At 42.3% G+C, this 27,654-nt stretch overlaps 1 protein-coding gene across 1 annotated transcript; it reads right to left on the bottom strand.

Moving 5' to 3' along the window:
• On the bottom strand, positions 1 to 26,799 carry LOC139469135 (WW domain-binding protein 11-like). The gene is made up of 15 exons (XM_071251271.1): positions 26,628 to 26,799; positions 22,092 to 22,123; positions 21,737 to 21,830; positions 21,022 to 21,119; positions 17,294 to 17,381; positions 14,342 to 14,413; positions 13,835 to 13,928; positions 13,057 to 13,166; positions 12,432 to 12,614; positions 6,198 to 6,400; positions 4,946 to 5,192; positions 4,562 to 4,753; positions 4,140 to 4,433; positions 3,700 to 3,825; positions 1 to 983 (listed from the first exon to the last, which is right to left on the bottom strand). The coding sequence occupies exons 1-14, from the start codon at positions 26,689 to 26,691 to the stop codon at positions 3,701 to 3,703; spliced, it is 1,896 nt and encodes a 631-aa protein (XP_071107372.1). The 5' UTR covers positions 26,692 to 26,799; the 3' UTR covers positions 1 to 983; position 3,700.
• Between the last annotated feature and the right edge of the window lie 855 nt (positions 26,800 to 27,654).

Here is a 27,654-nt window from a genome sequence, read left to right as displayed (position 1 = left end):
TTTACAATGGTATGTACAGGATCAATGAGCTATGTTACAACAATGGAGTCGTGCAGGAGGACATGAGGTAAAATCCATACATGTCAATATGACATCGCAATGAACATGAAGATCAATGAATCAGCCAGGATGGAAACCTGCTTCCTGCCCTATGCTGATGTGTGATGTCTGTTTAATCCCATACCTGTTTAATATTACCTAGAGGATAGAAATACAGACATGACAAATTTAGGTGATTATAACTGACGTTCCCCTGTTGAAAAGATTATATTTAAAAACTTTTTCACATGAAATCTAAATACACACATGTGTATAGCTATTTCATAGAATAACTTTTTTCAGTGTTGTACTTGGCACATATGGATTTATTGTATGTTGTGCAGATACAAGCAAGCATAGGCATACAAGAATAAAGCACCACAATAGCCTCTCTTATGCAAGTAACCAGTCATTTTACACATAGCTCTTCACTATGGTTTAACCAAAATGAACCTATCCTATCTCTTATCAAGTTGTCTGGTCGTAGTTTGAGAAGGATTATTTAATCCTGACTGTGAAAGCTATATGACGAAGTCTCATATTACACCAAGGTCTTCCCTTCCTGGTTGTGTAAGAGCTGATTCTTCAAAGTTTGATAATTCATAGAGTTTGTGAAAGTCCAACCTATCAGATATGTCTTTGACATCAGTTTCAACAAGTGATACATGAAGCGCCACTGTAATGATGGCATGGCAACACCTCCTTCATGCACTACTACTACAGCGGCAGGGAATCGATCTTTGTGAACACATACAACATCAAGATGTCTTGAAAACTGCAAGTGTAGCAATAGTTCCATATCTGTCCTCTAGTCATGTTGAGCATGTGCTTCTGACACACTGGTGTTCCTGGTGAACAGAGTCACTTTCTCACACTCCGGTTTAAATGCATAAGCACACACAGTCACATTGGTTGGTTCAGGATATTCAGGGCAGATTCTGTCCCTGAAACACAGACAAAATGATGTCAGAATACGTGCTGTCTTCAATATACACAGGGCTACAAAGACAATAAATTTGACAAAGCCTAAAGTCCAAAAAGAAACTGTAATGTAACCACTCTTAGTCTGTCTGAAAATATAGGTATAGTCTGAACAGAAAATATAGTATAACCTGTCTGATATAAGGAGATGGTAACCATGCTGATTAGAGATTAGTTCATTACTTTTTGGTTAGTGAGGTGCCACCACAGGACCACCGCCACTTGGGAGCTGTCTAGTGGGTTACAGGCCGGCAAAGCCACATTTCGAAAATAGATAGCCCAAATTGATGTGGCTCTCGCGGCAATGGTTATGGTTGCGTGATTGTATAATGTGGCTCTAGCGGCTATGCTGTCAAAACATGCTTTGTGATTCTAACAGGTTACCGTATATAACAAAACAAGTCTTGTTTTCTCATTTTCTATTCAACAAGGATAACATATTCATCAAAACTTTACATTGATGAATATGAATAGCATATGAATATCATAATGCAGATGAAGGAGGTCGCCCACGTGGTCAGCATATTCCATCTCACTCAGGTGTGGGTTCAGGAGCTGGATCTTGAGGGACGCAATACGTGCATCGATTGCCTTGTACTTCTTTCTTCGTGAAGGTTCTGATCACTGGTGTGAGAGTCTCAGGACTGCAACCTCTTTGAGTGACTGCTCTCGCTGAAATAGCTTCACTACCTCGTAGATGTTCGGGTGGCACTTCTTGGCAAGTTTCTTTATCTTGTTGTGCAACCCTTCCAGGTGATTGTTGGTACGGTGGCCTTGGTTTTCGAAATGGTTCCAAATCTCTGGCATGAAGGCCCCTCCTTGAACCCAACAGGTTGTCACGTAGTCCATGAAGGCAGTCACTTTAGGGCCAGCAGGAGAGTCAGCAATGGCATCAAGCCACACATCATCCACTTTGTCACGAGGTACTAGAGGGAGGGCAGCAGCTCTTGTCACCAGCTTGTTCACCTCCTCATCTGCCTTATAGTCCAACACCAGACCTTCTTTCTGCACCCTCCTCCAGATACATTGGGTGAAGTGAAAGAAACACCCTCTAACTAATGTCCCAGGAAATACCAACTGAATTGTAAGTGGGGCAAACTCTAGACCTCCTCTACTAGCAAAATCGCATAGGTACTGAAACATGTTGACATAACTTTTGTTCGATTGGACAACAAACAGTAAACTAATGGAAACATATGGCCAAACACCTCAGCATGTAAACAATAAATCTGATCAAACAACTTGGGACAGGCATAAAATGTACCATCACAAAATACAATGTCTGCAGTACACAAATGTTCAATGTTCTTGTCTGTAGTGAAGATGATGATGTCGTCACTAACACGGTGTAGGAACTGGTCGCCTCCCTCAGTCTGGGAGTACCGCGCTTAGTAATTTAAATGTGGGACACTCATATAAAGGTATCGGTAATCGGATTAATTAATTACCCGCTAGAATAGGCGAAATGCACTCAGCTGAAAATGTGGCTTTACCGGCAATAGCCATTTCTGAAATGTGGCTCTCCCGGCTAGACACCGTCTAGTGTGGGTACACTTTAACAAGTTACCTCCCCTTGGACAGTGTGTAATGAACAATCAGAGATGGACTCAAGACAATGACTCCCTGTGTTTTCACAGTGTGTGGGCTCACCTCAGAAAAAGTGACCTCCCCCTGAACAGTGTGTAGTATACAATGACCCCCAGTGTTTTCACCATGTGTCCAGCCTCACCTCAGAACAAGTGACCTCCCTCTGGACAGTGTGTAGTATACAATGACTCCCAGTATTTTCACCATGTGTCTGGCCTCACATCACAACAAGTGACCTCCCCCTGGACAGTGTGTAGTATACAATGACTCCCAGTATTTTCACCATGTGTCCGGCCTCACCTCAGAACAAGTGACCTCCCTCTGGACAGTGTGTAGTATACAATGACCCCCAGTGTTTTCACCATGTGTCCGGCCTCCCCTCAGAACAAGTGACCTCCCCCTGAACAGTGTGTAGTATACAATGACCCCCAGTGTTTTCACCATGTGTCCGGCCTCCCCTCAGAACAAGTGACCTCCCCCTGAACAGTGTGTAGTATTCAATGACCCCCAGTGTTTTCACCATGTGTCTGGCCTCACCTCAGAACAAGTGACCTCCCCCCTGGACTGTGTGTAGTATTCAATGACCCCCAGTATTTTCACCAACTGTCCGGCCTCACCTCAGTACAAGTGACCTCCCCCCTGGACTGTGTGTAGTATACAATGACCCCCTGTGTTTTCACCATGTGTGTGGCCTCACATCACAACAAGTGACCTCCCTCTGGACAGTGTGTAGTATACAATGACCCCCAGTATTTTCACCATGTGTGTGGCCTCACCTCAGAACAAGTGACCTCCCCCTGGACAGTGTGTAGTATACAATGACCCCCAGTGTTTTCACCATGGGTCAGGCCTCACCTCAGTACAAGTGACCTCCCCCTGGACAGTGTGTAGTAGACAATGACTCCCAGTGTTTTCACCATGTGTCTGGCCTCACCTCAGAACAAGTGACCTCCCCCTGGACAGTGTGTAGTAGACAATGACCCCCAGTATTTTCACCATGTGTGTGGCCTCACCTCAGAACAAGTGACCTCCCCCTGGACTGTGTGTAGTATACAATGGCTCCCAGTGTTTTCACCATGTGTGTGGCCTCACCTCAGAACAAGTCTTCCATCTCCTTCATGAACTGATCATAAGCATCGTCCTTGGTTTTGGTTTGTGCTGCGGCCACAGGTGTCGGTACAGAGGATGTGCCGGTAGATCGCTTCTCTTCCTCCTTGCCTGCAACAGATGCCATTTTATGAAGAGTTTTCAAAAACAATAATGTAATATATTGATGCCGCCACCCTAGGAATAGTATGTTTTCAAGTATGATTTTTATCAAAATTAAATTAAATCACCTTAAGTAAAACAAGTTTTCAAACAATGATAGAAACATCAAAATGTACTAAGCTTGTCAGACATTACTGATACAAGAACATTGTCTTTATTACATCACAAAATCACCAAGTTGTTTGCACTATAACATTAAGTAGTGTTTGTAAAATAGCCACAAAAATTACACAATTCTAGTTCCTAGTCTAGGAATTGCTAACCAGTTGTTTTGATTCTCCCCTTGACATCCTTGATCCCTCTCTTGACCTTGAGTGCCGTGGGCATGAACCTTGTAACATCCCCCAGAACATTCTTTATCTGTGGTTTGGCCTCGATGGTGGCTGTGTTCTTCTTCTCCTCGTCTGCAGACTTGAGAGGGGGTTTCATGATGCTTGGTGGGGCACTTAGAACATTGGGGTTCATTGGGGGCGCCATCCCTGGGGGAAGGGGGATACCAGGAGGGGGGATTCCAGGCGGTGCTCCAGGAGGCCGCATCATCCGTGGGGGGCCTACACCTACAACAGAAGGAAGGGAAGATTCCTTACATGTGTTCCTTGGAGTATTCAACACTACTGTTTCAATGTCTTCTTAATAATATTTTGACACATGAATCCTGTTAGGCAGACATAGTCCCCCATCTTACCTGGATGACCTGGATGAAGGCGTGGCCCCACACCTCGTAGACTTGGTGGCAGGCCTGGAGGAGGGCCTGGGGGTAGACCCTGAGGTCTGCCAGGTGGGGGTCCTGGAGGTAACATCCGGGGTGGGGCCCCAGGGGGTGCTCCTCGCAGTGGTGGGGGACGCATGAACATGGGTGGAGCCCCGGGAGGTGGTCCTGTAAGCATCACAAGATAGAGGAAACTGTACAGCAGTCAGTATCACAGCAACTACGGCTGACTAAATAACAATTCAAACATTGAAACTAATGCTTATCATAATGATAAGAAACTGAAATATGAGTGATCAATTTTGTCTCAAAACACAGACTTGAGGAGCTGATTTTATGATACTGTCTCCAGTCACTCACCAGGAGGAACGCCTGGGGGCACACCAGGCGGAGCACCAGGTGGAGCTCCAGGAGGGGCACCAGGCGGGGCTCCAGGAGGGGCACCAGGTGCTGTATGAGCTGGGGGGCCAGGTGGGATCTTCGGAGGAGGCACGGGTATACCAGGGGGGTCTACTGGCTCATCCTGGGTGCCTGGTGCCTTCATCTCTTCATTTGGGTCATATCGAATTGGCTGCTTCTGAGGCATGGGCAGATCATCTTCATTTTCCTGTACAGATGAAGAAAGTGTTTATGCAACAAACAACAGATACAAGAGAATAGAATAAAAATATTCAATGAGTTACAGTCCCTGCCGAGAGCTGAAGCAAAATACTTCAACTTATACCCAAGCTTGTTGGAAGAACCTACGAATGTCTGACCTACGACGTTAATGACCAGTGTGGAACATTGCTCAGTCTGTCAACTACTGTCCTAACCTGGTTACAGTTACAGTTTACCAGGATATAGCTGAATCCTCATTCAGTTCTACTTTGGAGCAGAACCTCTTTCACAAACCACACATGGACAAAGTAACCATCAAATAAAACCAACAGAGTACTGGATTCTTAAGCTCAGGTCTCTCTAATGAAAGTTTCCAAATGAGGAGTTAAGATGCAGTTGATAGACAGGTTATCTGTTGAAACCTACAGCAACATGTCATGTTGCGTGAATACCACTTATGGTATGTTGTAACTGTGGTATATTGGGAGTTATCTCCCTTGAATAAATGTGCTGTAAGTCAGTAGCCATTAATGTGATTTGTCTAAAAGACACACGTCTCTGTCTCATGACTATATTACGTGGCATAGAGCACGTAACATGTCACATGCCAACTTCCATCATTAGTTGACAAATAGCCCCGAGAGGCTTTTTCAATATGATTTTCATGTAAATCCAAATATACTAAAGAATAAGATGGTGAAGATGTGAGCACATTATAGCAGGGAGAGTGTATCAAAGTGAAACAGATTTCTGTGCAGGGGACAGACTTTTAATAGTGTAAAAAGTATGTCTGCACAGCTATTTTCCTGATAACTGAAAACCAAGAAAACATGTTCCATCTCAACTGATTCACAGGCACTTGATGCAATAGATTTGCTATTATTTTGTACCTAGAAGAAAATTGATAGAAATTGCCTGTGAATGTAAATTAAATTAAATCATTCATATGTGAAGAAACAACAGAAAGCAATCTGATCCCTCATCATCCCTATTACTCCACCAGACCACTGACCTCGTCCTCACTGTCCTCCTTCTCAGCCTGGTCCATGTGCCCCTCGTCCTCTGGCACCTCCTGCCCTGCCATCATCAACATCCGGGCCTGAAGCGGCGACACCTTAGATTTAGACTTGGAGGACAGTCGCAGTCTGGTGTCTTTCTCAACTTCATTGAGGTCTTTTGTGTCGTCATCCTCAAACCGGATTCTACGAAGTTTAGCTGTCAAAGGCAAATGGACAGATGTTAACATCTATGATAATGTGTCTCAATCAGTACAGAAGCCATTCAACACCATGCATTAACTTACAACAAAACCATGTTTACTCAGACTATTTAGGGCCAGGAAAATGTAGAAGCTATAGACAACCAGGAGGAGCAGAGTTGGAGACAAGTGATCTTGGACATATGCATGTAGACTGATTACACACAAGCTGACAGTGTTATGTAGCCACACCTACTCCTATAATTGTTCCATACATATTGTTGATTGGTATACCTGGTCCAAGTAACAACTGTGGCCTAGATATTGTGTACACGATGGACACTATCGGAAGAACATGAACAAACCCATCCCTCTTCATACACTGACAAACTGACAACAACTCGGAGCAGTCAACATATGAAAGGAGATTACCTTCATCACAGTAGGAGCCTTGCTTTCTTGGCTGATTACTATCTCTGTGTAATGACTGAAATCCCACTGCAATCTTAACTGCATGTGAAGCTAGTGATGAGCATGTACCCAGTCAGTGGATGATGACAAGTACACATGCTACATGTCAAAATGACCATATAGGTCAGTGCTCCAGATAATTTGTCAACCATAAGCATGATAAGAGTACAGTAAGAGTAAAAAAAATTATCGACCGTAGAAGATAAAATCCGGACCGTTACTGAGCAGTTTTATAACCGGTCAGGGCGATCTAAAATCTCGAAGGCTCAATCGGCTAGAGATGCAGAACTTTGCCCAGTTCAGAGAACTGACTGACCAAACCGAGCACACTCGCTTGAGTGTTTGTCGAGTTGGTAATGTTTGATTAACATGCTCGGCTGGCTCCAAATAGCCGCGGAGCAGATCTCCTCAATGGGCAGTGCTGCGGCGTACGTTTGTGACGTAGCCACTGCTCTAACTGAATGAGCCTTCAACCTGGTAGGGGGGTCCCTGCCTTGAAGGGTGTACGAAGTACAGATAGTAGAGACTATCCACCTAGAGATAGTTTGTTTGCTCGCAGGTGAGCCAGCCTTCCTACCGCCATAACAGCAAAATAGTTGGTTATCCTTACGGATACCCTTAGTTCTGCTGATATAGGCCTTGAGGGTCCTGCGGACATCCAAGACATGAGCATGTCTTGCAGTGGTCCCCGACGAGGAAGGCTGTGTCATCTAGTCGCGACTGGGGGAACTCAAGCACGGCTACGAGATCTGCAGAAAAGGGATCTGCAATCCCTCTATCGACACACCAGCGCGCATAGCAGGCCCATCTATCCTCGTACTGAACATTTGTCGAATCCCTCAGCGAAGCCAGTATTGTGTCTGCAACTCGTTCAGGAATACCGCTCTTCTGGAGGCGATTCCTGACAGTGGCCAAGCCACCCACTGAATCCTGGGATTCAGGTAGAGGGCCCCGTTCTGGGATAGGAGGTTCGGTCGTAAAGGTATTGGAACAGGAGGCTGAGCTAGAAACCTGAGTATTACTGGAAACCAGCTCTGCGCCGACCAAAGAGGTGCCAGGAGCACAAGTAGTGACGCAGGCTGAGTGGCTAGCTGAGACAGGACCTTGGGGATCAGAGGTACTTGGGGGAATGCCCACAGTATTCTGTCCGTCCAATCTAGCTGGAAGGCGTCCGGTGCCACCGACCTCGGGTCGGGGACTCGGGAACAGAACGTTGGTGTCTGGTGATTCACCCCAGACGCAAACAGATCCACCTGGAACGACCCGTATAATTGGGAGATAATCCCAAATATCCCTTGGTTGAGCCTCCACTCGTGAGGAGCGAGGATCCGGCGAGACAGACGTTGTCCACCCCCATGAGATAAACAGGTATCACCCTGATATCGTGTGAGTCGCACCATAGGAGTAACTGCCACGCCTCTTGGAGAAGCGACGGTGACACATTCCCCCCTGCTTCCGGATGTAAGTCATCGCCATTTGGTTGTCGATCTCTAGACGAACCACTTGCCCAGGAAGCGTTCGAACACCAACCTGACCGCTCTCAGTTCTAGCATATCGATATGCAGTTTGATCTCCTGCTGGGACCATAGTCCCGAGGCTGTGTGATCGTTCAGAACGCCTCCCCAGACGAAGAGTGACGCGTCTGTTTGAACTGTGAGAGACAGAACGGGAGAGTCGAGGGGGAGCCCCCGGGACAGATTACCGACCTCGGACCACCACTGAAGGTGTGTAATGAGCCACTGCGGAGTCTCGAGAACAGTCTCGAGATCTTCCGAGTTCACCCAAAGTGCTTGTTGAATGGGTCTCATTCTCAAGCGCACCCGCCAAACCATATGTTGCCCAGTAACTGGAGCCATGTATGAGCAGTGTGTCTCACTGACAGAAGAAACTGGGAAGTAACACTTCTGACACTTCAGTCCTGTGATAGAGATACAAGTCCGCTCACTGTGTTGAAGTTCACCCCTAATTAGACAAGATTCTGCGTAGGGCTCAGCTCTGACTTCTTGAGATTGACTATCCACCCTAGAGTGTACAGTGAGTGAGTGAGTGAGTATGGTTTTACGCCACTTTTAGCAATATTCCAGCACTATCACGGCGGGGACACCAGAAATGGGCTTCACACATTGTACCCATGTCGGGAATCGAACCTGGGTCTTTGGCGTGACGAGCGAACGCTTTAACCACTAGGCTACCCGACCGCCCCTAGAGTGTACAGAATGTCTAACACAGCTTGTGTAGCTATCTGACTAAGGGATTGCGATAGAGCTCTTAGTAACCAGTCTTCAAGGTACGTGTGGCAGAACCGGCCTTTCGACCTGGCTACTTGGGCAGGAATCAACATCAGCTTGGTGAACACCCTCGGGGCCGTGGCGATCCCGAATGGTAGAACCCTGAACTGATAACACCTCCCGTTGAAAGAAAATCTGAGGTATTTCTTGAACTCGGGGTGTATGGGTACGTGGAGATGGGCGTCTTTTAGGTCTATTGACGTTAGCCATTCTCCTGTCTCGACCGCTGAGATCACTGAGCGCAGTGTCTCCATCCAGAAGGACGGTACCTCTATAAGATTGTTCAGCCTTCTCAGATTGAGAATAGGTCTGAACCCCTCGTCTTTTTTGGTGACTAGGAAATATGTCGAGTAGAAGCCCTCGCTTTCCTGTCCCACGGGAACCGGTTCGATCGCCGCCTTCACATGAAGTGCGTCGACCTCGGCACCCTAAAATCGTTTTGAATGTTTTGGAAAATATGCAAACAAAAACGCCGAAGTGAACTTTCCGCCATATTGGCTAGTGTTTACAAAATCACATTTCAGGTACACTGGTTATGAGGCGCCTGTAACATCACATATGTTTCAAACTCAGCTGCAATACACAGATCCTTGGATTCCTCATATATTTTAGAATCAAATGACCAATGGTCTTTGTCACCAATAGAAAGCGGCTGGATGAAATCAAGCAAAATATGTTAGGTGTGAAAACGAACACTGTGCTCGAAAAACTGCACTTGTTTGAAATGTAAACAAAACAAAATACAGATTTTACACAGTGTAGCATTTTCTCCTATTTTGAGCTATCCATTCATCCAAGCCATTTTGTAAAGGTCGGTCACAGGTAGTGATGTCATTCTTCAAGATTGTTGTACATATTTGGTAATTTCTTTGAGGTGAAGGTCCTTGAATGAGAGTGCACACGATCATTATATCATGCTGTTTACAGTTTCAGTTATGATGTAGATTTTGCATATCTTTTATACATTTTTTTTCACACAATTAACTTCACTTTGGATATTTGTCAATGTTCAAAATGATATCATACGTAAATATAGGCCACAACATGTATGAACAAACTTTCGATAATCTTCTGTTTGTTTGAACATTGTTTGCATAACAATTCGATATTTTATCGTGTATCTTAATTGGACAAGACACGCACCTGTTTGGCATCAATGTACGTAATGAAATACCCAAAAGAATATTTCAAAACAACTAAAATTATATTCAATACTGGACACATATTTGTTCATTACTATGTTACTATTTCTCGTCATCTCGTCTCAGAGTTACACAATAAAAGATGCGAAGAAAGCTCTATTGGTATAGAATTATCAGTATAATCGTTTAAAATTGAACCAACGGGGTACCTGGCATGGATTTTATTTTTATACATTTTACAATTCCTGGAGGAATAAAGGAAACAGTTTAATATCCTGTGATCACAATATTGAAAAAAGAATGAACCCATTGATAATATAATGCAAAAAGAGAGGAATAATTTGTAAATTGTTTGTGACTAACGCGCACCTTGCGAATCGTTAGATAATCACTGTAAAAAAACAATTCCAAGACCAAGACAATTCTTTCAGAAATGTGTGCATATATTTTAATGAAAAATATTATCCATTTTGTTAGAGTAATACATTCAGTTTTAGTTATAACATAAAATGAAACAGCTATTCAAGGACATTGGTTATATGAACTTATAATATTGACTATTACACATCCCAATACATTTACACTTCATCCTGTAACACTTGTCCAAAGGAAAGAAATATCGTATTCGACACTAAAAACCTATCAATTGTTTACATATTCAAGACATTATTTACTTGGTGAAAGCAGTCTTTTTATGTTGTGTCGAAAAAACGTCAAATTCCGTTTTACACATCAAGATTTTCCATACCATGAACAAAAATTAGGGGAGATATATATATTAATCAAAATACCATTGTCGTCTTTCTCCGACGTTATCAAAGTCATAAAACCAGCCATGACATCAAATAGAATGGTGTTAAAATTTTGGTATTTCATTACATTTGATGATAAGGCTAGTGCTCCATTAATAATGGTGCAACATTAGTCAAATTACACTTACACATTCAGGAGAATGTTGGAATCTAAGGACTAAGTTATAGGTTAGATAGGGCCATCCATTTCTCTATTACCTCTTTTTTATAAAGTACGATTTCATCAGTTCTTATGGAGTTTTTTTATAACTAAACGTATACAGTTTCTTTATCGATATTTGTGTTGGAATAGTTTGGTTCCTCAAAACGCCACGAAAATATATTATCCTTACCCACAGCTAATTCTCACCAAGTGACCTGAGTTACAATAAACTAGTGCTAAGCATAGCAGAGTTATGCCTCCCTTTCTTTGTACGTGTGTAACCTGACTGTCCCCTTTTGATGTCATTGAGAAAAATCAGTTTTCGTCATTTACGGTATGCTATTTCATACATTGAATGTATGTTGTTATTCAAACACATATAACTCCATTTGATAAATAGTTATGTTGTTCAGATATTAGGCAGTATTTTGTTCCCTCAGTTTGGGTAAAGCTTCTAAATAAAAAAAATTGTCGCACAGTACTTTTATCGGTGTACAATAAAAAACGGAGAAATTTACTGTTTTTCAATGCAGAATAAATTCTCAGACAACACTTAGAAGTTTTCAATATCTGCAGTTAACTTTACACCATCAAATAGGAAATTTAATATTCTCCACCTCTGCTTAATTTTATAGCCAGAGGTAGATCCAGTGCCGCGTGAGCACAATTCTCGCACAACCGTCACTATTTCGATCTCAGGAAAATGTGTGTTAGAAAAAACCTCGGCATCCAGAGGGTTAATGCTAGGCTAACACAGGTGATGCCAACGTTTTCCTATTGAAATTATATTCTAATCTATTCTGAAAGTGAGTGAGTGAGTGAGTGAGTGAGTGAGTGAGGTTCTACGCCACTTTTAGCAATATTCCAGCAATATCATGGCGGGAGACACCAGATATGGGCTTCACACATTGTCCCCACGTCGGGAATCGAACCCTGGTCTTCAGCGTCACGAGTAAATGCTTAACCACTACTGCCCCTCTGCCTTACAAGATGTATGTCATTAAGTTTAGCAGTACATTCTGTTGCCATGGTTGCTGTTTGTAGTTGAATATTGTTAATTTTTAATCTATCCAAAATACAGAGACAAAATATACAGTAAACCTGAATCATTTGTATCAGTTATGTCCAGCTGCAGATTATCCTGAAACCTACAAATGTGTGTCGTGGTCTATGTCAGATGACCTCACACCCACCTGGTGGTTCTTCCCTGGTTCTGAAGTCTGGTGGAGCTGTGGCTGTTACTCCAGCCGGTATCACGTCCCCGGGGGGTGCCACTTGTCCCGGCATCGGAATACCCACCTCCTCCAGCATCTCATGGGCATGGGCGTGAATATGTTCCATATCCACATCCACCGTCCCGATGTTCTCCTCTATCCCTGCAATGCAACAGAGACATAAGGACACTGTGAAACATTCTCAAAGGGAGCTTACATTGACTTTTTGTATTTACAATTCATGTAAATATTTTCCAAATGTTTGGATACCGTTTTCATAAATGTGCATTAGATATCATCCTCGATATGAATTTAGATTTGGAAACCTTTCCTATTACAAGTGTTTCCTGGCAAATGTAGACTTGGAGTAGCGACACAGGTGCTACAGAAAAAAACACGGCTCCAAAAGAATATTCATTTAAAACAAAGCATGTAATTAATTTTTCACACCATAATATAGCAGATATCCAGCCAGTTACTGTCCTTTCATTTCTTATCAAGGTTAACATGGTTAATGATGAAAAGACAGACTTTAAATATTTTTCACTAGGAGGACAACATTGAGCTTTGAAAGCTGCTTTTTAAGGAGGTGTGAATCTGTCACCTTTAGCTGGGTCATATTCCTCATCTTCACTGTCACTCAGCTCCGGTGGGGGACCAGGAGGGGGACCAGGGATGTTCTTCCTCTTCCTGGCAAAGTACTCCTCCTGAATGCTGAAACACAGCCCCATCAGGTCAGCAGTTTCCTCGAGCACCCCCTTCCCCCCAACACCGCTATATAACCGCTAGAAATACAGCACTGAATGCTGAAACACAGCCCCATCAGGTCAGTAGTTTCCTCGAGCACCCCCTTCCCCCCAACACCGCTATAACTGCTAGAAATACAGCACTGAATGCTGAAACACAGCCCCATCAGGTCAGTAGTTTCCTCGAGCACCCCCTTCCCCCCAACACCGCTATATAACCACTAGAAATACAACACTGAATGCTGAAACACAGTCCCATCAGGTCAGTAGTTTCCTCGAGCACCCCCTTCCCCCCAACACCGCTATATAACCACTAGAAATACAACACTGAATGCTGAAACACAGCCCCATCAGGTCAGTAGTTTCCTCGAGCACCCCCTTCCCCCCAACACCGCTATAACTGCTAGAGATACAGCACAGAATGCTGAAACACAGCCCCATCAGGTCAGTAGTTTCCTCGTGCACCCCCTTCCCCTCAACACCGCTATATAACCGCTAGAAATACAGCACTGAATGCTGAAACACAGCCGCATCAGGTCAGTAGTTTCCTCAAGCACCACCTTCCCCCTAACACCTCTATATCACGGCTAGAGGTACAGCACAAAGACAACAATGTCAGTTAGCATGTCTTCTTACCCAGTGTATGCGGAGGTCTTCTTCAGGATCCCGATTGGAGGTCGGTCCGGGAAAGGGAGGGGCATTTCATTGGGGAGTGGGATCATGGAGGGGACTGAAACATGGACCATACAGCGTTAGTGACACATCCCTGCCCAGAACATGCAGCAGCCATGGCTGCAGCTGACAGGTACAACTGTTTCCAAATGAACACATGAAGGGACAGCATGGATGTTGATCCATCATAACTAACATCTTCGACAAACATAGCAGATCATTATAGACATGTAGAATGATTGAACATATTTTAAAAAATGTCTCCCACAATCTTTATTTATTTGGAATAGCAGATGCTTGCCATAACCAAGACTTATGAAGAAAGACTAATACATACTCTCAAGTTCTAAAACAAACCCTATCACTTGAACAGTATTGTAATCCTGAAATCCAAAGAGGGGAATCAATTATGTTTAGGCAGAACTGATAACAGATCCAATCCCTATCAACATGGAAGATGCTGTTACTTACTGGGTGTCTCCACGGGCATATCGGGCAGGGGGATCTGATCAAGCTGCACTCTCTCTGCATTCTTCACTTGCTCTGAAATATACATCCACTTCCTGTCATTGAAATATAGTATTCAGTTATATTACACTCACCACAATCAGTAAATAAAGAAAGATCCAATCACATTAACCCTGTAGGCCATCTTTCGGGGGCAAAGGAGTTAACTGACCATAAAAGTTTAGTTTCCACCCTTGCCAAACTAGGCTGGAATTCCGCAGTTAAATTTTGGCTTGACTAATGAGTCCATGCACAGTCCAATCAAAATCGAGTAACGAAAGTAGACATCCCATTTGTAAACAAAATGGATTTCAACGTGCAGATTTCGGTCCACTGCAAGATTTATAAAGCATGTGTACTGTCAACTGGGCTTCGACAGATATTTTGCAAATCTTTTCGTGGTTTTTAATCCAGGTGCTGAAGTGATTTGATACACATCGAAGGGTAAGATCTGTTTTATTAAATATAGATCTGATTATCAATCACATCATTTCTACTGACATCTGACACCTGATATTGTCTGCCCACTTACACAAGTACAGCTGTACTACAAGGCTGACACCTGATACTGTCTATCTGCCCACCTACACAAGTACAGCTGTACTACAAGGCTGACACCTGATACTGTCTATCTGCCCACCTACACAAGTACAGCTGTACTACAAGGCTGACACCTGGTACTGTCTATCTGCCCACCTACACAAGTACAGGTGTACTACAAGGCTAACACCTGATACTGTCTATCTGCCCACCTACACAAGTACAGCTGTACTACAAGGCTGACACCTGATGCTGTCTATCTGCCCACCTACACAAGTACAGCTGTACTAGAAGGCTGACACCTGATACTGTCTGCCCACCTACACAAGTACAGGTGTACTACAAGGCTGACACCTGATACTGTCTATCTGCCCACTTACACAAGTACGGCTGTACTTCAAGGCTGACACCTGGTACTGTCTATCTGCCCACCTACACAAGTACGGCTGTACTACAAGGCTGACACCTTATACTGTCTGCCCACCTACACAAGTACAGCTGTACTACCAGGCTGACACCTGATACTGTCTATCTGCCCACCTACACAAGTACAGCTGTACTACAAGGCTGACACCTGATACTGTCTATCTGCCCACCTACACAAGTACGGCTGTACTACAAGGCTGACACCTGATACTGTCTGCCCACCTACACAAGTACAGCTGTACTACAAGGCTGACACCTGATACTGTCTGCCCACCTACACAAGTACAGCTGTACTACAAGGCTGACACCTGATACTGTCTGCCCACTTACACAAGTACAGCTGTACTACAAGGCTGACACCTGGTACTGTCTATCTGCCCACCTACACAAGTACGGCTGTACTACAAGGCTGACACCTTATACTGTCTGCCCACCTACACAAGTACAGGTGTACTACAAGGCTGACACCTGATACTGTCTGCCCACCTACACAAGTACAGCTGTACTACAAGGCTGACACCTGATACTGTCTGCCCACCTACACAAGTACAGCTGTACTACAAGGCTGACACCTGATACTGTCTGCCCACCTACACAAGTACAGCTGTACTACAAGGCTGACACCTGATACTGTCTGCCCACCTACACAAGTACAGCTGTACTACAAGGCTGACACCTGATACTGTCTATCTGCCCACTTACACAAGTACAGCTGTACTTCAAGGCTGACACCTGGTACTGTCTATCTGCCCACCTACACAAGTACGGCTGTACTACAAGGCTGACACTTTATACTGTCTGCCCACCTACACAAGTACAGGTGTACTACAAGGCTGACACCTGATACTGTCTATCTGCCCACCTACACAAGTACAGCTGTACTACAAGGCTGACACCTGGTACTGTCTATCTGCCCACCTACACAAGTACAGCTGTACTACAAGGCTGACACCTGGTACTGTCTATCTGCCCACCTACACAAGTACGGCTGTACTACAAGGCTGACACCTGATACTGTCTGCCCACCTACACAAGTACAGCTGTACTACAAGGCTGAAACCTGGTACTGTCTATCTGCCCACCTACACAAGTACGGCTGTACTACAAGGCTGACACCTGATACCGTCTATCTGCCCACCTACACAAGTACAGCTGTACTACAAGGCTGACACCTGGTACTGTCTATCTGCCCACCTACACAAGTACGGCTGTACTACAAGGCTGACACCTGATACTGTCTGCCCACCTACACAAGTACAGCTGTACTACAAGGCTGACACCTGATACTGTCTGCCCACCTACACAAGTACAGCTGTACTACAAGGCTGACACCTGATGCTGTCTGCCCACCTACACAAGTACAGCTGTACTACAAGGCTGACACCTGATACTGTCTGCCCACCTACACAAGTACAGCTGTACTACAAGGCTGACACCTGATACTGTCTATCTGCCCACTTACACAAGTACAGCTGTACTTCAAGGCTGACACCTGGTACTGTCTATCTGCCCACCTACACAAGTACGGCTGTACTACAAGGCTGACACCTGATACTGTCTGCCCACCTACACAAGTACAGCTGTACTACAAGGCTGACACCTGATACTGTCTGCCCACCTACACAAGTACAGCTGTACTACAAGGCTGACACCTGATATTGTCTGCCCACTTACACAAGTACAGCTGTACTTCAAGGCTGACACCTGATACTGTCTATCTGCCCACCTACACAAGTACAGCTGTACTACAAGGCTGACACCTGATACTGTCTGCCCACCTACACAAGTACAGCTGTACTACAAGGCTGACACCTGATACTGTCTATCTGCCCACCTACACAAGTACAGCTGTACTACAATGCTGACACCTGGTACTGTCTATCTGCCAACCTACACAAGTACGGCTGTACTACAAGGCTGACACCTGATACCGTCTATCTGCCCACCTACCAAAGTAAAGCTGCATCTGCAGTCTTTTCTTGTCATACTCAAACTCAGCCTTCTTCAGCTCCACAGCATACTCAGGGTTCTCCTTGTCCTGAAAAACATTCAGCAGCTTAAGTAAGTCTACATCCAGATGTTCAAGTTCAAACAAAAATCACTTCAACCCTGCTAGCCAGGAAATCGCCACTCCTTTCAAATGTGGTTAAAATCACTCAAAATATTTTCTGCATAAACACTGTGGACAAAAGTATAAAAAATATATGAAACAATAAAATTTCTACAATGTGTTCAGTGCCAAAAATGCTTTTTAAGAGAACAAAAGAAAAAACAAACCAATAAATGACTGAGTAATTGCTACAATTGTAAATTTTACATTAAATTATATATGTATATACTTATCCTGTCTGATGCTGGGATGGTCGGGAGGGTATATAGCACACGAGATAAGATAAGTATATAAATATACAATTAAATGTAAAATCAACAAATCTTAAACTTATCCTATCTCACACTATGCATTTATCCGGAGGGACCCAGATACCCTAGCCTGTAGAGACTACAACCATGGGCGACCACGTTACTTTGAATAGAGATCAATTCAGTGTATGACTTACAACCAGTTCGAAGGGGTCTCCAGGCAATCAGTCCTACAAGACAGACCACACCACTATCTCTGATGAACAATAGGGTGGGCCAGCTTGGCATCTCTTCTAATGCTTCGTCAAATCTATCCATCACCCCAGAGGAACGTGAAGCATGCTTAGACAAGAAGAGGAGCAATCAACACAAGAGGATCATCAAACCGGTACCAAGACATCACCTGCCAAAAGCAGAGGTGAGCAGGTAAGGGTTCAGGACACCACCAAACGTTTGCGCCTTGTGGCGACTTCGATGTTAAATACCGGAGTCTCTACAGATGAGGTAGCTCACCCTCCACTGGGTACTCAGTCTGAGGACACAAATAATAAAGACAATTAAAACAGGGGGACACATCCAATATTTATTCTGTATGTACAGGATACAGGGAACTGGGCATCAGAGTGGGTATCGTCTATCTCCATTGGTGTGCAAAAGGAGATTGTAGTACGGGAGACTTCCATTTAGGCCATGGTGGAAAATGGGATGAAGAGTCCACAGCTTCGGGGTAGATATGGGGTGGGCTAACCATGTCTTCATGGTCCTCTAGACTCAGGATAAACACCAACGACTGGATGGTAAACAAACGGTCTGGCTTTCCCGGAAACTGATTCTTCGCGATGAAGTCCTAGTGAAGGTTCAGAAAGACCTTCCCATTCTGTATTCTCTTAAACATGTTAACATCAAGAGAGTGGATCTCACTTACTCTAGTAGCAGTGGCAAGGGCCAGGAGGTAAGCTCTCTTAAGGGTGATCAACTTGAAGTCCTCAGCAAGTGGTTCATACTCTGTAGAAGTCAAATGGCAAAGGATGACTTTAAGATCCCAAATGGGCGGACGGAATTGAGAGGACTGATCTGTCAGCTTTGAGGACCAAATAAGGGACTGTAGCTCAGCAACCGTGGAGCTAATCGCAGTGAGCTAGTTAGCCAAAGTGGATCCTTTAAGCTTCCAAGTAGACCTTAGATGTTGCAGATACTCTGCGACCTGTTGAGGGAGAAGCAGCGATCAGCTTCGAACGCTTATGGTCAAATAAGGCCTTAGTGGAGGAACGGTGAGCCTCAGTGATGGTCTTGAGTACTCTCTTCAAATATCCTTTGGCGACAAGCAACTACTGGAGATGAGCCAGACGCACAGATGGAGGGTATCAAACGATTGGTGCACTAGGTGGGAGTGAGGCTGGAGTAGAAGATAATCCACCACTGGATGGTGGTGCAACTTTCTTTCTGCAATCTGTACCAGCGTTGGCCAATAAGGTATGACCAAAAGCATTCAAAGTTGGTTGGTGGACACCGCCTTCTGAATGGTAGGTAGAATGTCGGTCAGGGTTCTCCCACAAGATGGCCAGAGCATCATGGTCCCATTCCTGAAGATCTGGGATGGAAAAGACGGAACCGTGGTAGCTAAACATTGAACCTGGTTGCAAAGAGGTCGACATCTGGTCTTGGGTAAAGTTGGCAGATTCACAGTGCAAACATTCAACATCACCAGCCACCACAGAAGATGCAGATGCAGCGAGATCAGGATGGAGATCGGGGCCTGGCAATTGTCGCTCTTGAGGTAGGGCTTCAGGAAGCACTGGATCGGTTGAAGTTGAATTTGACCACTCTGATTGAGTGTTTGTGACAATGTCAGAAGGCCACAGGTGTTATTGTTTGCATAGAGGTAGGGGCTGTCTGAGTGCCAATTGCATGAAACATTGCATTTTCGACCACCTGTCTGGAGGAAAGGACATCCCGCCCAGTCTGGTGTCAAATGGAGCCTTGATGACCTGAAAATGTGGAGTGGGAATCATCATGGACTTTGCAACGTCGACAAGTCAATCTAGCCGATGAAGAAGCTGCTTTTAAAAAAGATGTTGCACGAGAATGTCTGCATATCTGCGTGGGCCTGAATGCAATTGAATGTACAGGTTGAAGACAATCCATCAAATGTGCAGAAACCTTGGCAATATGGGTGAAACCCATGGGCCGAGAAATAAGCTGCAAGGTCAAAGTGCTGAGGTCAAGTAAAGGTCAAAATTTAACATATTGCACAAAAAAAGAAACACAAATGATGAGCCCTACTACTAACAACACATATACCAAATTTCATTGAAATACACCAAATTACGTTGAAAATCAGAGCAAATTTAGGAGTCATCGTTGGTGGGAACTAGCAACTTTAAGCTTCATTGGTCCAGTATTTCTTTCTTTAGATGTTTTTTTACAGATGACATCAGACAACCAGGTCATGACACAAGCTAACTACAGTCAAGTCCTGTTAATCCGACATTGTTGGTTGCATATGATTATGTCGGATTAATGAGTATGTCGGATAAACGAAATTAGGTAGTATAAACGTTTCGTGATCGAAAATTGGACAACTACACAAAGATAACGATACGAACACAAAGGAAAAGGAAAAATATAATATTTATATTGTTGTGTTACATTGTCAGCGGAATATGTTTTCTAATCATGCAACCACTAAAGTTTAACACAAAACTACTGTTACGGACTGTATGACTGATTAAAAATTGACTGATTTTAAAGCATAGTCTGGAATGGAAGTTGCTAATTTAAAACTTGTGCTTAAGAAAGCTGCTTTCTTAGTGGCTAATGTTGACTTCCTGTTAGTGATTTCATTGGTCAGACAAAGTTCGCGAAGGGTCGTTCTGACATGACCTGTAATGGGATGACCAGTAGCGAGAACTTGTATCTGATTTTAATGAGATTGAGGTAATCTAGGCATGTGATTAATCCTGTTTTGTTTATTTAAAGCAGTAATTGTTTATTGTTTAGCAAGTTTATCTCTGCAGCCGTTGAAATATGCAGCTACTCGCCGACTTGTCTCGCATCAAAACACTGTGTACTCGCGGGCAGATGACCACGGAGTACGCTGATCACTGTGTCGGATTAATGAGACTAATTAATGAGTGATTTCAGCTATTCCTTGCAAATTAGGTGTGTCAGAGTCGGAGTGCGAGACTGTCGGATTAACGGGTCTAATTAGCACTAATTAAATCGGTTCCCATCGGTTGTGTCGAATTAAGCCGATTGTCGGATTAACGAGTGTTGGATTAACGAGACTTGCCTGTGTACACCCTCATAATACATACATAAAGTCTGAGGACTCGCTGAAATGTCTCCTTGAGTTTCTTTCTCTTGTCTTTCAAAACTTTCTCATTCAGCTTAGGAGCCTCAATGGGATTGTACTCTGTAGGGAATATGAAGTTATATAAGCAAGGAGTAGTTCACATCATCTATTTGTGTAAGCATGGGTTAAACTTCTGTTGCATGTTAGATAACATTTTTCATGTCAACTTGATGTTTGTTTGTTTGTTTAATGCTGCACTCAGCAATATTCCAGCTATATGATAGCAGTCTGTAAATAATCGAGTCTGGCCCAGACAACCAAGCTATTAACATCATAAGCATCTGTCTACACAATTGGGACACGATGACATGCATCAACCAAGTCAGTGAGTCTGACCACCTGATCCCGTTAGTTGCCTCTTACGATATGCATAGTTGCCTTTTACTGCAAGCATGGGTTCTGAAGACCCTTTCTAACCCAGATCTTCATAGGTTGTCAACTTAATGACAGTCAAATATTCAAAGACTCTATTGCTGAAAGTACAGGTTAATTAAGTTGTTGATTGTTGTTTAACACCACACTCAGCAATATTCCAGCTATATGACAGCGGTAGGTTAATTAAGCAAATACTTGACTTGAAATACAGGAATCAACAACCCTTTGTTTATACTTGAAAAAGTTTTAAACAATAACAGATTGTATACATAAAATGAAGACAGCAGGATTTCAGTACCCACCCATCGAATCAATCTGTTCCATTTCTTCCAGCAGCTTCATTGGATCTTTCCCTTTGAGCACAGCCTGTCGCACCAGCATACGCTGCTTCTTGTTCTAAACATACAATTTGAAGATGCCGTCAGAAGATGTGTACACTGTTTTTTTCACACACTGCATGACAACTATCCATTTACAAATACAATAACTGTTAAAGTTAAGTTTACTCATTTGAACAAAGTGAATTACTATATTATAGCAACATCATGAACATTATGGACTGAGCAAAGCTTATCATTAAAACAAAACATAAACTAAATTTCCATCAATAAACATACATGGTCCTCGTCATTCTCATGATACAGTACTTAGTCTTACCTTCTTCAGTTCTCTCTTTCTTGCCTCCTTTCCTAGTGAAAACAAACAGAAGAATGATAATCAGCCTTTTTCATGTTGACAGTACCACAAGATATCGTAAGTATTTCTCAACATGTTGGAGGAAACAGGACTTGTTTTGGCGCTAATTCTCTATGCTGACTATGTCATGTACCAGTAATTAAGGGGGATTTCTGTGGTCCTTGAGTGTGTCTGTGTGCTTGTTTCACACCACTCTCAGCAATATTCCAGCTATATGACCATGGCAAGTTATTCAAATGCAGTCGGGACCAGTGATTGATATTATGAGCAAGGATCCACATACAGATTTCAGAAACATCTTCTTCCGCCCACTGCATCAAAATTCTTTGATGTTGTATCATTGGGTACTTTTTAACTGAATCACCAGTAGATTGGGAGAAAATGTGTGTACAGCTGATTACTATTTCCGGCTTTCTTTATGAGAAAATACAGACAGTCATCTTAATCTCAGCATATAAAACAATGCCTTGTAGAGCAGGTAATACAATTTTAATGGTAACTCATCGTGTCTGGTGATGTTTTCAATCAACTTTCATATATTTATTGACCAAGTCTGTTATACATGTTCCTTCACTTGAATTTGCTGAAGGGATACGATGTGGGTTTTTTTTTAAAGCGCATAACACTCAATAATTTCTTTTTTAACCTATGAATCATAAACAACTACTATTCTAATCTTATTTCAAACTCAGAAACGTACATCGTAGATCATGTTAGGTAGGCACAGCATGTACTGTTGTGTTGTCATTTACCCCCAATGACTCCACCTCTGTTACGACTCAACAGCAGGAGACATTGTCAGAACCCTGAGGGCATCACTGTCCCGACAGTGTTGACATTTTAATTTTCCGAAAAAAAAGAACCTGAAGTTGAACTATTCAGACTGAAGTACATTGATTATTTTCTGGCGTTTGAACTTTGAAGTTTTCTGCTGTTTTGAAATTTAAGTAGTTTTGAAGGAAAGTTGGAGAAAGTTTCATTTCGAAGCATCAACATCAACAACATCAGTAGTCTTGTTATCATGAAAGAATTCTAAGTGTTCCAAAATCATGAAAGGTCCAATCTTGACATACTTGAAGTGTGAAAACTTAATACAAGCTCTAGTGTACTAGGGTACTGTTATCTGGGATATTTTATCGTTGCGTATTGAGATATGTATTGTACTGTGACCAGAATATAGAGATACAAATCGTATCATGACCTTCCTGTATCGTTGCAGCCCTATTCATTGCTATGCTATCAACCAAGTCACTGATCAACTGATCCAGTCTTTCGTCTTACAATCAACAAAAGTTGCTGAGGACCAATTCTAATGTCACATCCTTGAGCATTGTTGAGCATATTGAGGGTTTGGGATAATATCATATTTTAATATAAGTAGCCAAGAAAACATTTCATACTTTACATGAGGATCATGATGAGGACAAGTCTGTGACTAAGTTTCAAACTTAAAGGGAAACAACACTCCAACTTTGAAAGTATTGTGATATGGATCAGCTTTTTCTTTACGGATTCAAAATTGCTTATTATGGACTATAATCTTGAGTTGTTAGACTTGTGTTCGGTGCTATTTTCGCTAGCATCACCTATCGGAGGATCGAGAAATGAGAAACCTGATAAGGTAACAAAGGATACAAAATAAAGAGTTGCAGCCAGACTGCCATGTGTTTTTTTTTGTTGAGTAGTGTATTCCTAAATGCAAAGGTGATGCTAATGGTAAACAACATATTATGCGAAGTAAAAAACAACTAAACATATCTCTTCAGTGAATTCAGGTAGATCTAAATGAACATTTGATAACTTTGAGATAATTTGAAATAAAATAACACTAAACATTGCTAAACATGATGATTTACCATTAATATTTATTTTCACTTCTACAAAGCATTGTTTTATATGCCGACATTAAGACCATCGTTATTATTTTCTTGTAAACTAAGCTGGAAATAGCAATCAGATGTACAAACATTTTCATGTAATCTACCGGTGATTCATTTATAAAGACCCAATAAAATAACTTCAAGAAATTTTTATATAATGATCAAACCAATTGTATCTGCAACTATTACTTTATCAGAAATAATATATTCCAATACAATGTCATTTTAGTGGCAGTCTTTACTATATATAATCAAAATATTAATAACCATAAACACAGCTCTTTGGTACAGATGACTGCTATCGCCGGATATATTTTATGTTTGGAATATGTCTGTGCATTGAGGTGTGTACAGGGGTTAAAAATACCATTGCCAAGTAAGGTTTAGATATTGGGCGAGTAATATACGTTTTTCTAGCATGCCCGTGGACAAGTAGAGCAAAATGAACTGGGTCAAGTTTCACGAGAATGTAATCATATGTAATGTAATGTACGATATTTTACTGGCTAATATTTTGCTCATGCCCCAGACTAGCAATCTAATTTGCATACACTTACACCAGTCAACCAATAGGATTAATACACTTCAATGTCAGGCAGGTCAACAATGAGAACCAGGCTTGTTTCATTGATAAATTGTTGTAACACTTCCATATATCATGTATATGGCACTTGCTTCTTGGAAATGGAATGACAGACAGTTGACTACATTTTATGGAATTTGTAATGCAAGGTAGATCTAGTGCTGACTTTTGAAGCTTCGTTAGGCCTAGCTTTGATGAAATATTTTATTTGAATACACCGGTCACCATTGAGGCTCACAAGCTCTTGATCACGAAAACTTTGTTAAAACAAAAGTCAAACTACAACAAATATGACTTTTAACAAGTGGGAGTGTAAAACTTGAGTTTATTAAATATGTAAGTAAATTTTGGGATCCATGCATTACTGTGTGCTATAACCGAGTTATCGCTATATTGAGGGGCTCAATAGTGAGAGAACACTGATTCTCAGTTCTGTAGATGTAAAATTTTACTGAATTGATTTGCTTGACTTTGGGCAAACACATTTTAAAATAGGGCTTGTAAGATTGTTGGTCATACTTGCCCTTGGTCAAATAACATTTTTCATAAATGTTCAACCACTAGTGTATTATGTGCACCCCAATCTACACCATGGAAACGGCTAAGAAAGTGTGCACTTTACTCAAGAAAATATGGTGAATGTAACGAATGTGTCTCCTGATTTTATTCTTTTATCCAGTCATGGTCAAATATGAGGTTGGTGTGGGTAAAAAACAACAACAAATGTCTGATTGACAAAAAAATAATAATTTTGGGATCCCTGGTTGCAATAAACTCAGCAACCCAAGCTTTGTGTTGTCTTAAACAATAGGTCCCACAATTACCCCCTCACTGGCCCGAAGTCCAGTTTATTGGGGTGCTGATGGCAATTCGTATTGGGTAATTACTTGGGTTATTATCATGATTATAGAGGTGCTGGCGAGACATCTGAGAGTTGGAGTAGTGTTGCCCTTTTACCATGTTAACCTGTCATGGAATGGTGATCCTTTCATGACACATTAATCAGTATCAAGCTAACACTACTATGACTACAGTTGCTACTGTCAGCAAAAGAATGCAATAACAAGTTGACAAGGGAAACATGGTTAAGTGTGACAAGCAATTGTTTTTTAATTGTAGACAACATTTATTATTTATGTTGTTATGTCCTAACATCAAGCACTTTGTTGGGAATGTTGACATGAAAATTAGTTCTGATTGCATTCGTGACTAATCTGTAAATATAATACTTTTAACTATAATTTCAGCAATAATAATGTGGACACTAAGAGTTCTGAATCTGGAAAAGCAAAATCAATATCTTCTTAAGTAGTATAAGTAACACCCACTCGTTAAGTAACTGTCATAACTTATACTACTTCTTTATATTATTTAACAAACTCTTTGTGATATCATGAGTGAGTTGGGTTTAACGCCGCTTTTAACAGTATTCCAGTTATATCGCGGCGTGTCAGCTTAATGTGGGAGGAAAGCCCGATGTGATGAAGGTCTCAGACGTTTACCACTTCGGTGAAACCCACGAGCACAGGTATGGTGCTGACAAACCTAGAAACATAATCTGGGCGAACCGGGTTTCGAACCCACAATCATAGTTTTCTGGCATGCCCAAGGGACGCAACCCTGCACAGCGAATCGCTGCACCTTAGACGACTGGCCCACCCGTGCCCCCTGTGATATCATGATATTGTATGGGTCATCAATAATTTGTCGCAATCAAATAGTGCACGAGTAGCCTGCTCATAAATATCACAAAATGCTTCAGACAATACAAATGTCGAAAAATGCTCCATACACTTGGTGCTCAGGAAAAACCATGAGAGGCCATGTAGGCTGCCTGGTGTTTAACTAATCTTGTGCAAATCAATATATTACTTTTTGTACAGATTAGCGAGTATATGCTTCATTAAAAAATAAATGAAAGTCATGTGCTCTTTTTCCTCCGCAGTGTAAACTTGAATATATCTTTCTATTGCTGTGTAGTAGCTTCAAGTTACCATTCTACCAAATGTACAGTATGTTTTTGGCACTACTTACTGAATTGATCCGTAGGATTCATATATTTCCCACTCTTGGTGGTGTTAATTGAACGTCTACCCATCGTTGCAGATTTATCAGCAACACTGGCACACGAAGAAACTGCAAATAGCACCAAAATTCGATTGTTGTCCCACTTCTAATCTACGTTAGCGCAAAGGCTTCCATGACAGTCACGTGACACATAGTGGCCAAGTTTTTGGTATTTATTTGCGACATTACATTGCAACAAATATGACAAATATGATAATTGTAACTATTTCCTAGACAATTAGCTGACGAAAATACGATTAAATGGAAAAAGGGTAGAGGACTAGCGAATTTGAAAATGAAATATTACGGTAAAACACTAAATCAGACATACTTCTTTCATGGTCATTAGTAATTTAGTCTATCTTCATTGGAGTTTGGTCCAAACAATAAAATCTCTCAATTATCGTAAAGTGTTACCATGCTGAACAAACTAAAATACTATTCAGAAGTATGCGTGGAGGTATTATGACAAAAGGATATTTAACTAACTAAACGGAAAGAGGGCAGCGAGACACTATGACTGGTTTGTTTGTTTGTTCGTTTGTTGTTTAACGCCGCATTCGGCACTATTCCATCTATATGACGGCGGTCTGTAAATAATCGAAACTGGACCAGACAAGCCAGTGCTTGGCGTCATGAGCATCGATCTAGGCAATTGGGATCACCCAAGTCAGCGAGCCTGATCACCCGATCCCGTTAGTCGCCTCTTACGACAAGCGAAGTAGCCTCTTAAGGCAAGCATGTGTTGCTGAAGACATGTTCTCTGCCCGGGTCTTCACGGGTCATTATGATTGGTAGTTCATGCATATATATGTAATATATACAGGCCACTTGGCTTTTCTTGTCAAATTACATGTTTATTACATCTAGAAACCATTGACGAAGTTGATATTTCCATCACTGCGGCAGCCACGAGTAAAAAGTTCAATTTTTCATGCATCATTATATAGATTGTGACGAAATTCTATATACATCTGAAAATTGACATTTCTCT

The sequence above is a fragment of the Haliotis cracherodii genome, unplaced genomic scaffold (assembly GCF_022045235.1).
Source record: "Haliotis cracherodii isolate W230 unplaced genomic scaffold, xgHalCrac1.p SCAF_2, whole genome shotgun sequence".
In the NCBI taxonomy this organism is placed as follows: Eukaryota; Metazoa; Mollusca; class Gastropoda; order Lepetellida; family Haliotidae; genus Haliotis; species Haliotis cracherodii.
The sequence above is the reverse complement of the archived record's forward strand: the minus strand, read 5'-3'. Positions and strand labels throughout refer to the sequence as shown.